The sequence below is a fragment of the Aptenodytes patagonicus genome, chromosome 4 (genome assembly GCF_965638725.1).
Source record: "Aptenodytes patagonicus chromosome 4, bAptPat1.pri.cur, whole genome shotgun sequence".
Taxonomy (NCBI): Eukaryota; Metazoa; Chordata; class Aves; order Sphenisciformes; family Spheniscidae; genus Aptenodytes; species Aptenodytes patagonicus.
Window position 1 is genome coordinate 58,998,401 of NC_134952.1, and position 13,423 is coordinate 59,011,823.

General features: G+C 38.3%; 1 protein-coding gene across 2 annotated transcripts in view; it reads right to left on the reverse strand.

Annotated features, from left to right (window-relative positions):
- Positions 1-13,423, reverse strand: part of TBCK (TBC1 domain containing kinase) — a 116,584-nt gene that overhangs the window by 81,034 nt on the left and 22,127 nt on the right. For both annotated transcript variants that reach the window (XM_076336856.1, XM_076336858.1), the window contains exons 4-5: positions 2,046-2,160; positions 433-506 (exon numbers count right to left, since the gene is read on the reverse strand). In XM_076336856.1, the coding sequence (XP_076192971.1) occupies positions 433-506; positions 2,046-2,160 (189 nt within the window). The remainder of the gene's footprint in view (positions 1-432; positions 507-2,045; positions 2,161-13,423) is intronic.

A 13,423-nucleotide genomic window follows, 5' to 3' on the forward strand; every position in this document is an offset into this window, starting at 1 on the left:
AGATAACTTGAAAATAAATCACAAAATGATAAAGAGACAAGAGGCCTACAGTGGTGTGCAATAGTGCAGCACTGATTGTGTTTTTTCCTAAATTTGAAAAAAGATTGTACCTCCAGAACCCGAGCCACAGGGAACTACCAGCATTTGAAGGCAAATCTAGGCAATAAGGACTGACATCATATTGTTACAGTAACATGCTTGCATGGTACCCATTCTCTGTCTTTCATTAATTTCACCTAGTCAGATGATAACCTCTTCAGTGACATTACCAAAAGCTTCTATGTAAGGGGTGTATGAAACAGATATGAATTAAAACAGCAACCTATAACCTGTGCATACAACACATTTTTGAAGATGATTCCTCAAAACATAAATATATTGCCTGAAAAAATACATCCCTGATATATTTGTATTATGTCATTACATCCTTACCCTATAGGGAAATCAACATCAACACCTTGAGCAGTCATATGGTAAAGCCCAAATTTAGCCAACTTCACATGTCCCTAAAAAGGAAAAAATAAATGATCAAGAGCAGCAGAATCCAACATTGGAAGAATCTGTGTTTAAGTTAAAAAAAAAAAAAAATTCAACTTGTATTAGCTGTCAGAAGACAGATACCTATAAAAAGTCACCCTCTTACATTTCTGTCTCATTATGCAGAACTCCACTGCAAGTTAATAAGGTGCTTATTTCTAATGGTTTTACTTTCCAAGAGCATTAAGTAATCACCTTGTTTGGAACACACAAGAAAATCAGAACTTTGTAAGTTACAATATAATTTCAATAAATTAAAAAGGCTTAAATACTCTATTGAACATCTTTCCTGTTTGAAAACTGTTCAAAATCCTGTTTGAATCCTACAGCTCCCTAAGTATCACCACTATTCCCTCACCTTTTCATTTCCATTTACCATTACCAAATTTTCCATTTACCCAGCCTTGCTCCTCCAGTCCTTCCCATCAACTCATTACTATCTTGCTCTCCTTAACTGTACCAACACATTTCAAACAAACAAGTTTTCCAGGTGCTTGCTTTTATTCTGTGGAGGTAGAAAGTTAACACCAAAACTACAAAAAATAGGCACAGAAGTTGAACTGAGGTATTGTTTCTGCTAGATTTTGAATTATACGCAGCCAGCCTGCATATGGTGCAACAGTGAAGGCTACATCAGCAAGCTATTCAAAGTGCAGGGGAAAAGTTTAGAAGTTTATGGTCTCATGGCCCTCTTTTGTTCTTTTATTGATTTTAGGAGTATCTTAAAATCCTGAAGTACTTTTGCTTGTTAGAGCATTATTATGATTTTCATTTTTTTACAAGTATATAAAAAACAGTGTTCCTTCCTTCCTCCTTCCTCTTTTCTTTCTGCCTTCTAAGGGGAGAATCTAGCTATTCTATCCAAACTGAGTAAGAAGGGGAAGGAGAGAGGGGTTATGCAGACAGGTTAAGCTCTTTAGCCGTCAGTTCAGATGAAGCGACTGCTCCGAGTACAACAGCAATTAATAACTCTCAGCTTTTATGAGCAGAACCTGTATTTCACACTGCCAACTCAATAGTCTGTGACAACAGAATTGACAGACACTGGAATTTTAATAATTTACCATGAACAAAGAAATATGTTGATATCTTAAAAGTCAAATATCAGATCACCATGAAAAACAGGAAATATTATTAACAGTTATTTAGCCAGAAGAAATATTTTCCTATTCAAACAGCTAGGAAGGTCTTGTAACTAATTACAATGATGACAAGTAGACTGAGATTACCACCTTAAGAAGAAAAGGGTGAAAGAAGTGGTTTGGGAGAGAAGAAAATGGGAAAAGAGAAAAATAAAATCTGAAATACATTTGAAATTTAGGAAATGCGGGAAAACTGTAGTTTTAAAAAACAAACAAACCCAACACCCTTCCAGACATGCAATTTTTTCCCCATCAGAAGGGCTGTGACTGCCCAGTCTCCATATATGACATAGCATGCTACTTGTTGGCAGCAAGAGGAAAAAACAAAAACCAAACAAAAACATAGATTTATTCCTGTAGCTGTACCTTTCGATCCAAAAGAATATTGCAAGGGGAGAGTGCTCGGTGGACCATTCCATGTTTGTTCATATATTGCAAACCTTGCAAAACCTCATACGCTATGCATAAGATCCTTGAAGAACTGCAAAAAAACCAAACCAAAACAAAACCATATCAAAAAACCTCAGAAAAACCACATGTTACACTGAATGTTTCCCTTTTTAATTTGTAAAAATGTAGAGTGTTCCACAGCTATTCCAAACACAAGTGAGACATTTACAATTCCAGAACAGTTTAAGGGATCAACACTGAATATGGTAGAGTATGTTCAGTGCCATACACAACTCCTCAGTATCCCACAACTAGGTTTCTTCACCCTGAACTGGTCCTTAAATACAGCAGAAAATGGTGACCAAGTATAAAATATTCTCTGTGATAGGAACGATGACATATACCTCAACTAATCTGGGAAAAAAAATCCCAACCCTCCTTTATTTTTATTTGTGCTTCCTAGGTCTGCTATTGATGTTCATAGAAAAGTTGAACTGAACAGACATTTCTGAAACTCAGATGTTAACTGGAGCATATATCTAGGAGATAGTGTAGAGGCACGGCTAGATCATACCTACAGTCTTTGATCATCTCAACATCTAAAACAAGAAACAAAAGAAAGGGCAGAAAACTTCACTTTCAGCACATTTTGTTTTACTACCTTGGAAGCATCAACCTTACCATCTTTGGAAAGAAACGATGACGTTTACCATCCAAACCATTTTGACATAACTATGTATTTTGACAAAAGTTATCATTTACTATAAGAACTGATAGCCCTAAAGAGGAGTTTCTGTGAACAAGTGAACAGGAATTTGTACAGAGACCACCAGTATTAGGCTTCCAAAGTGCACCCAAAATGAGAACAAAAGGCACAGATCTAATGTCACGCAGAGAGATTCCTTTTAAGTTTTTACCCTCCTCATTTCCTGCCCACTCCCCCTCAGAGCACATTTCAGGTCTGTTCGGCAACTTTATCTATGAAGACACTGGTTTACAAAATGTCCAGAAAACAAAGCATATCTACTTATAAAGGCCTAACTTTACATCCCCATTTTTTTAATTCATTGTTAAAGAATAATACACAATAGCGTTCTGGACAAGGCTCACCACCTTCTCTTGCTTATTAAAAATTTGTGCAACAGCAAAATGAGGGCGAGCATTACAGACTAGTGAGAGTAACAAGCCAACTAGCTGACTAGACACCAAAATTAATTTCTTTAATAAAGGCTTTATTAGCTGCTATTCACACCTGATGGAATGCCAAAATTTGTCACAAGAGTAAATAGCTAGATTTTGACAAACGCTACAATTCCAACAAAATCTGAGACTAGGGCAACACAGAAATACTGAAAAGAGCTGTTTTAATAATAGCCTGAGGCCACCATTAAGTTACCTTACATGGAGCTATTCTCTAGACCCTGACCTTTTTCCTAGAAGGACAGTTCTGTACTACTTTACGCTAGTTGTGAATATACATTTTTAAGTTAAATTTTAAGCACAAAGGGAATCTATTCTAACATATGTCCACACTGCTGTATCTTAGATCATAGCATTTGGAAGTGATTCTCAAGGTCTTAGCAATTCAACCAAAACCACATGGCTAATAACCACAAATACAAAACAAAACCCCACAACTATCTCGCTCCTCCCTCACTGGCACTTTTTTCTTCCCCATCCCTCCCAGCCCCAAGTTATATAATACAGCACAGCATCAGATACCACTAGCTGCATAGTGTTTCCTCCCAGTCATTCTCGGGCAGAGATATAACTGTGGTAAAAAATTTACCACACAAGCCTTCAGCTTCCCTGTATAGTTTTTTTGCCTGCAACGCAAATATTAACGATAATGGTTGCAAACAGAATCCTCTCTCACTTTTTGCACTGCTTTGCGAAACAAGACGTGAAAAATAAATGATGGGGAATTCATGTTTCCAGTGAGGAAACAATTGCATGTGAACAATTAGTACATCATAAGGCATTTTAGCCTAACAAGTGTTTCTTTATATTTACCTTTATTTTTTTAATACAAAGTGCAGTTTTGTGGCCGTTGTGCCTGAGGAGTGCAGTGTGCTCTGGTGGCACTAGGGGGCCTCAGCCACCCATTTATTCTCCATGTGCTCTTGTAATTCATAAAAATAGAACCCGGGCAAATGCCTGAAAATACTGCTTCTGGATTCTTTGCTCTTTAAGATAAATCCTCTATGGCATTGCAACGACCAGCAACACATGAATGATAAGTATTTTTCATTGCACATAATTCTCAGTGTTCTTAAGCTCTTGACACCACCCTGCTGGGCAGAAGCGTTCAGCCAAGTACCTCACCCTCAAACTGAAGCACGTACACCACCTCCCCAGGAGCAAGAGAACTCTGTATAACGCACTCTTCATAGTGCTGTTGCACATTATCTAGTTCTTATTTCATTTATTAGGCAAAACACACTGTTTGTGGTTTGCATTTAACTGCACAGGGCCTGACAACTTAACAACACGCATCACTGTTATCGAGCGCAAGAGATCTCTCTGCTTTAAATTCCCCAAAGCCAAGCTCTACAGCAGTCCCTTGCCTCACTGGAGATGACTACCAAGGCTATCCCCTCGCTTCAGTGGGACTCAGCTCTCTCCCAGTTTCTACAGCCACTGTCAACACTGCAAGCATTGCAACAGGGTTCTGCAAGCGCAGAAGGTGCACTCATGAAGCTGCTTCCAGGCTTCAGGTTAAGTTGACCTTTAAAAAACCCCCATAAATATAAAAAGAAAACACAGTCCTGAGTGAGGAGGACATTTACAATACCCAATGTTGGTGGCAAGGTCCGAGCAGATTCAGAAACCTTTTCCCTTATTAACTGGAAGCCTGTTTTTCAATACACTAGCTAGTGTCAACCTATGATAGGTCTAGAGGAGTTTAGCCACTGGGGCTCTTGAACTGCAGAGGTTTCAGCACCCTCCTTTCCCCCAACAGCAGGTGGGGGAAAAAGCCAACAGCAAAAGCACTAGAAACAACACAGGAGAAAAGGCAGCAAAATGGAGGCATGGCAGGTTCGACACCAACCATGCTACGCCACTGATCTAACGAGAACTGTAACGACAGTTGTGTGGCATGAAATACCCTGTTCATCTCAGCAGCTGATGACCGTGGTTGTGACTTTAAACTACTGTGAAGCAAATCATTCCACTGCTCAAGGCAGATAGGGCAGGAGGCAGTAAGTAAAAGCATGAAAGTGTGAGATGCACTTCAACAACTGGCAGATCTGAAGGGGCACTAGTTGTCTTCAGTTTCCCAGCTCTCCTAAAAAGACTTGTTTTAAGGTTCTTTTCCTCTCCACCAATGCAAGAAAGAGAGAAGCAACAGGAGTTTCCCTGCAAAACGAACACTTCACAAACAGGAAAAAAAAAAAAAAAGCATGATCTCTCTACAACTACCAGCACATTTTCAAGGAGCAGGCTTCATTTTAATCCTGTCTGGATACCAACAAATATACTCAGCTGTAGCCTACTCAGCTAGGCTTTTGAAAAGGGGTTCTCTTCAAGTGAATGGATTGCACACTGATGTAAAATCAAACTGCTTGGATTTAATCATCGCCTGCTTTTTCCTGTTTTGGAGAAGAAGAAACGTAGCCACAAAAAGGGGCCATTTTGTGTTCCTTCATTCTAGAAATGAAGAACTAAAAGAATATAAGGATTACAGACCTAAACCTGGTATTGGTTTTAACTTGAATTATAGAACCATAGAGCAAAGGAAGCACAAAGGGTAACCGAATTCCTCCCTCAGAAATTCATCTGTAAGTAGGGGGAAAAAAACCCAACCCTCTACAAGTTGATATAAGCAAGTTCAGCCAACAGTACAAAACCAGCATGGTTAAAAGAGGCATGTGCATGGCATTTGTGGGTGGAGAGAGAAGGGAAGATGACTTAAAAACCCACAAAAATGAGGACTGTTTTATTACCTCCAGAATTTGTCAGACCAAAAGCTATACCAGACAAATGACTAATTTCCACACTGTAATAGTACACAGGTGGCTGCATTGTGCCTTCACAAAAAAGCATTAGCTTTTCCACTTAGCAGTCAGCCTGATCTCCAGCCTGTTGAATTCTTACTGTTAAGGGCACAAAGCCATTTTCTGGAAGTTTACTTCAGGAATAATGAACCTAACCTGTCAGGAAACAGATGTTTTAGCAGAGTTTCAATCTATTACGGTGCTGTAAATGCACTGATGAAATAATCTGATTGCTTAGGACATTTTTGTCACTTTTTGGGTTCGTGGGGGGGGGGAAGATTCTTCTCAGTGCACCCACTACAGTCTTCCATCTGACTGAGAACAGCTTCTGGGCCAGGGTGAAAGGGAAAGTTGTACTAGAAGAAATTGGCATACTGAGAGTCTTACCTTTCTTCAAAAGGATCAGATTTTAACAAACAGAGAGAGGGGGAAAGAGGGCCTTATCAGAAACCAAGTAAAGACAATAAGCCCCTAAAATAATTAGTGGAATGGAGAGCTAAGAGTGAGCATACTTACCCAGTAGTGACAGAGCAGTACCTGGCAACAAGTATCTAGGGAGAATTGCCCAAGCCATAGGTCAACATAAGCGCAAGATCAAACAAAGAAGGTTGGAAACACATTTAGAAATTAGAAAGGTTATGACAGAAAGGTGGGATTCTGAATTATTGCAAAAAAACCCAAACGAAACAATATTACCTGTGTATTATTCAGTTTGAATGGTTATTTATTAACTTACTATTTGTGATTATTAATGGGAACAATAATGCAGCTGCTTGTAGAAGCAGGAAGCTGGACTCCAAGATAGGATGCCCTAGGAACAAACAACTTTCTGCAACTGATTATTTCCATTTTAGGTGCAGTTACTGGTCATCCAAACCTTACAAATGGTCATACTAGCTCAGACCAAAAACTGTTTGAGACCACTATCCTGTTTCCAAAAAAGACGACAGGCACATGCCTAGGAGAGAAGGAATACAGAGCAAGCATATATGAAGTGTTCCCTGATACTTCCTGGATTCTTTAATTCAAGCTTGCTTCTGGGTTAAAAAAAAAAAGTTTGCCTCCTCAGCATCACGTCTGATAACATCAGAACATAAAGTAACCCCTGCAAGCCTCACAGCTCTCATAACAGGATACCCATTATTCCAAGTCCTTCATCCATGTTCACAGAATATTGCCCACGAGTTACTGTGGAAATTTACAGCCACCGCGTATTCTGTTGGTAAGATCTCCTTGCTGTCTATTTTATCACAAGGTTCTCTTCACGGTGCTCTGTTGCTCTAATTTCCAGAAAGCCAATTTTAAATTTCAGCTTCAAGCAAAGAAAACAATTACTTAACACCAGAGTAGGAAAAGTGATTTTGGAAAAATGCATTTGACAGCCAGCAACAGTAGTCCTGACATATACCACAGATTACTGAAGGGAAAATAAAAACTACTTGACGCGTGACATCTTGAATACTTAAGAACAAGAGGACTGTAGATCATACAGTTGGAAATCAGAGATGGGTGGGGTCAGGAGACTTGACCTATTAAACTGTTGGAATAAAAGAATTCCAATGTGAGAAAAGAAACAATGAAAAGAAGAGATAAAATTTCAGCATTAATGTCAGTAACATGAAAGTTACAGGTTCACACAAGTTTCTTTTCCTCCAGTTTAAAGCAAAATTAATGCCAATCTGCACATGAATTCACTGTATTCGTCGTCTTTAACAGAAGTACATTCATGGCATTAACTGGAATTACATCTTCCCCACCCTTTTTTGGTTCTGCAATAAAATAGTTTAACATGAAAGAGTAACCAAGTATCTCAAAAGATCTTCCTGCCTGCTTACTGTCTCCAGTCCTACCTTCTCCTAGACAAAGCCATCTCCCCTTTTGATGACTTTGACACAGGCAGCTGTAGCTATTACAGTGTAGTTAACTAGAACACATAGATGTACCTGGACAGCAGTACACAAGCAAAGATGACTAGGGCTGGAGGCAAAGTGGAGGCAGCAGCAAAATCTTGGGGAAAGGAGAAATATTTTTGGTTGTTACAAATGCATCTGTGGTATTTTTAACCGGTTATGGCCAGTTGTAAATTTCACTTGCTTTTATGCTATTGTAACAGTCAACAGGGACTACCTAATCCATTTTGTAGAAGGAAGAAAGCTGAGCCTGGAAAGTACTGACAGTGCAATCAACACTTAATGGACTATTCTGAGTAAGAGTGTTTCATCTAGTGAAATGAACTGAGGCCCCACTGGAATTTGGAACAACACAGGACTGGCACCAGAAAGCAAGCCTCATCATCTACTTAACTGTAGAGCACCCTGTAATTTTTGTACCTACTGGAGATGTATGTGTGGATTAGTGTTAAGTCATGCTTCTTCAATGCAGTGGCAACCCAAGGCGAGAGGAAATTGGTAACAAAAACTGGAACTAGAACTATTTTGACTTCCCTCAGGAAGGCAGAGCAAGACCAAATGGGATAAGATTATGCTGATGATACCAAGTTCCAGAGTTTCTCTTTCCTCAGACCTACAACTCATGGGTACACACACAGAAATGCATGCTTAAGGAAGTCCTTTATCAAATCAGTGCATCTTTTTCTAACACTGTATTATTGCTGTAAACAAGTAAACTCTAGAGGAAGAGAATCTCAGCAACCAGGAGTCTTAAGAAGCTTATGGCATTGATACACAGGAGCAAAAACACGGGTTCCTCTTCCAAAGAGGAGTGTCAGACAGGGTCTGCCCTGAGGAAGCACACCAGAGCAACACAAACCAGCAATGTCATCAATCACTACCCCAGAACTTGTGAAACTAACACACATTTGGAATTCAGGAAGGAGATTCATCACAAAAAATTGTGTCTGTTCAAAGTGGAACGGAACCAGGTTGTGAACAGATGTAATGTTTCTGAACTCATAAAAGTGACAATATTTCAATACAAGCAAAACTATAAAACAAAGAAAATGACATTTGCAGTTAGTTCCATTACTGCCAACAATGCAGATAGACTGGTTAGGAGTGGTGTGGCCAAGTGGTTACAGCAAAGGATAAAATTTGGGTATAATTCCAGCCGAGACAATCACTACACTGACCTCAAGAAAGCCATCTGACCTCCTTATGCCTCAACCAACCAGCTGGAAAACTGGATAAAAAGCAGGACTGGGTTGAAAACCAGATGTGCCGATAAATTGGGTCTTCCTGGGTAAATAAATTACAAAATACCCTATACAGAACATAAAGAGTTTGATGCAGGTGGGAATGGTTTATTTAGCACTTTATTATGTGTTTGATTAAAAAATGGCACTAGGGACCGAGATTGTAAACACTGCCAATTTACTTGGAAATGCATTCACATTATCAGAATGAAATGAACTGGAAGGGAATGCAACAAGCAGAGAATACAAGACAAAAAAATGAATTTTATAGGCAGAGTCCTCAGGAAGTCTCTAACTCATGCACAGAGGTATTTCACACGGGATATCTTCAACAAGTTTCATATTGCTCATCTGAGGAAACTCAGAAAGTCCTTTTATTCCTTTTTTAAAGTTCTAAGCTGCAAGCATAACTTTAAAAGCAACACAAATTATGTTACGTTTTTATGAAGGTCTCAACTTGTAATGTACAATAAAAAAGTCCATAAAACAATGGATGAAGGCACAGATAAAGAACAACTTCATATATAGAGCAGATTGTACACAAAGATTTTTAATATAGACAGGTGATTTTTTGGATCATTACCACTCTGAATGATTTAAGTGTATCTGCTCCTCATAAAGCAAAAAATTTAAAACATCGCACCTTGAACTCCTTTAAGACATCAAGTGTTCATCCCATAAATTGGGGGAGCAAATGAACAAAGTCCTTTTGAAAAGTAAGCACACTTTATAAAGCACCATCTTAATGAAACCTCTAGTGCCATCTAATTTAATGCACAGAAAGGGAAAGGCACATCCACATTCCCAGTTTTTGATCTTGCCACTGATTAACTTTTGACAAGTCATTTTTTGCATCTTAGCTTCAGCTGGCACATATGTAAAAGGTATAATAATGATACTTTTCATTGGACCAAAAAGTGCAATGGAATAAACAAAATTTCAATCACCACATGTAAAGATTAGGTAAAGTAGCCCTCATTTAAAACCATATCACAGACTCTGCATTCCTATCACAGACTATACATTCTGTGATAACTAACACAATAGAACTAGATGCACAGGACAATAAGAGAACAAGAGCTAATGGGATGAAAACCAAGACAATGATCTCAAAATATAGAATAAATAACTTCAATAGCATTATATAAATGTATCATACATCACATTGCCAACATTTCATTAAAGGAAACAACATATCTCATGTTCTCCTCTCCTTCTCCAAAAGGAGTGAACTGGTAAAATGCAGGAGTAGAATTAAGATCAATTGCAGTCAGATCTCCAAAAACCTTTATTTTGTATTCTTTTGGACTTCATCTGAATAAATACATGCACCTTTAGAGGGCCACACATTTTGTGATCAACAATCCTGGCAAGGTCTATCACAATCTGACAGACTCAGGAAACCAATCAGAGGACATATAAAAAGCAAATAAGAGAATTATCTGCAGCTAGGATACTCTTCATTTACAATAAAAGGCACCAAATCAGATCTTCAGCTGCTCGGGGGTGTCTTGTTAAGTTAGTACAAAACCAGGCATCAGATCCCATGCCCCAGGCAAGGACATTCCTTTGTATCTGAATGCACCAGCATCTAAATTTCTAGGCATAGGGTATGTTACATTTCAGCTCTCTAAAGTACAGAGGCCTTGACACTTGTCTATTAAACATTCACTATGTAGTAAATGGTACAAGTAGCAGTATTACCAGAGCCTTAAACCACACAATCATTGAAGGAAAAGTGACTTGTAAAGATGCATGAACAGTCACACAGCAGGCAGCGCGTATTTCCTTGCCTTCCTCCATGTTAAAGTAAAAGATGTATCTGAAAAACAATCGCTGTTTGCGTGCCGAAATGCCAACTGACAACTGCAGAACAGCATCTGGCTCAGACGCTATGCTTTTGAAGACACCCAAGTTCGTAAGAAGTCTGAAAGTGACTTCTGTAGCAAGCAAACTTTTCTTGCTTCCCAAATCCTGCCCTGTCACAATTCTTACATACTAACAATCTTTTCAGACTTAAACACCTAATATTAAATGTTTAAATAGAAAATAGGTGACAGGAAAAGTAATACACCTAGGAAAGATCACATCTAAATTATCTCAGTTTGGAGAGTTGAGGGTAAAACAAAATCATGGGTTTGGATTTTTCACCATAAGCTTTGTTATGAAAACAAAACCAACAACCTCGTACCATGGGAATCATTAGAAAAGATAGATGCCTGATTCAGAATGACTAATAAAGAAATAATAAGAAAAAAAAAAGCCACCAGGTCCACACATTCATGAAGCTGACTTCAGAAAAGAATAGTTCTACTACTACAACAAGGGGGTGGGAAGGATTACAAAAGCTCACGGTTACAACTATATAGGTAAGATTTTTCTCTCAAAGATAAAGAAAATATTCTGAAGTAATCACATCTACATGATCAAACTGTACTAACCTAGCATTTTAAAAAACACAAAATGATAGTTACAATACAATGGCAAGAGTTGGCAACACTGACTTTGCAGCAAAAAATTACATAAAAAGAATACTATGCATTTCAAAGTCCATGTGATCCCTGTAACTCACTAGTGACAGCACATCCTTTCAGCATATATGGCAGTATAAAAGGTGGTTATAGACTTGGGAAAGTGGGTATCAAGCACCAAAGCAAAGTGCTCCACAAAACATTTTCATCATCCCTCACCCAGCTACTCTTCACCTAGCTCATCGCAGCATTGCGCTGCTGAGAAATTTTGCTGATGCACAACTTGACAGATTCAGGATTATTTTAATGTAGGAAAGTTGAAGTTGAGGAAATCTATTTCCCTTTCCTACAAAAAAACCTCTGAGGAACATAAACAGCAAAGATGAAGACCAAGAAGTATTCTTCTTGTTATGATACCACTTTTACACCAGAAAAGTTAAGATTCAGTTAACACATACTAGCAACTACCATACAACCAGAAGGCTATGGAGTTCTGGAATACCTTCACATCTGAGAGCACAGTTATTTTAAGGGTCAAATCCTTGCAACCCCCCTTCAAACCAATGATCAAAAGGGGAAGTTCTCCTTCATCTGTACGCTTCACACATGCTGTGAAGACATTGTTTCCAATGGCTGAAGTTGGCACATTAAGACTATCAAATCCAGGTATCAGTCAATGTACTCTCTACAGAAAAATCCTATTTTGAGCTGAGGATCTCTGCCCAGCATTCACCTAACACAACATAATTTGGCCTGTTATTCTTTTCTACCACTACAGATGTTTTGAGACTATTACTAACATAAAATGATGACTTCAATTAGACTAAATTTATAGAACAACATTCTTCCACGTTTTTCCCTCAAAAATATATTAATGATTTAAGAAAAAACATATACTTAAAAAAAAGCTTACATTATATGTTGTCAATTACATAGTGTAATGTAAGCTTTTTTTAAAAGTATAATTTTTAAGTGTTGACCTAATGTCAATTATGGCAACACTATGTGGACCTCAAGCATGCTTAGAGTGCTCTTTCGAGGGGAAGAACATAATAAAATAATTTTTATAGTCACCACAATCATTCATTGTAAAGGTTTTAAAAAAATATGATTTCCACTCTCCCTGTTTATAATCAGATGGTATCGTTAATAATTGCTGAATCCACGCCGAGAAACAAAAATTAACACCCAGGCATTAATTTCTAATTGAACCAACAGAGTTATCAGAAATTATAGTAATTAACCAAAACTGCCCATCCCGTGTTGCTAGTCGACCCAATGAATATCCAAAAGTTACTCAAAGCTTTCCATACTACACTTAAAATAGACATACCATGTGCTCGTTCAGCAGCAATTCTGTAAAGTCAGCAAGTCTCAGTACTATTTGCATTAGTCACTCAAAATTACTGCTTTTCAAAGGTTTGCTGACAGGATACTGCTGATTAATTTCATCACTGCTTTTCTGCCTCCTCCCATTAAGAGAAGAGGTAATATTGCACAGAGTTTGCTAGTATGGTCTTTGCCAGGAAAAAAGGGAAGTGGGGTGGGTGGGAGCATATTACCAGAACTGCCTTACTGTGCTACAGTTAACTTAGTGCAGCTTCCTTCTATACACCAAGGCCAGAAGGAAAACATTTTCTTAATCAAAGGCACAGCCATGTACATATGAAAGAACAGCGCCAGTGGGCGACCTTAGACTGTACGTTTGAAGCCCTGTCTTAATAAAACAAATGT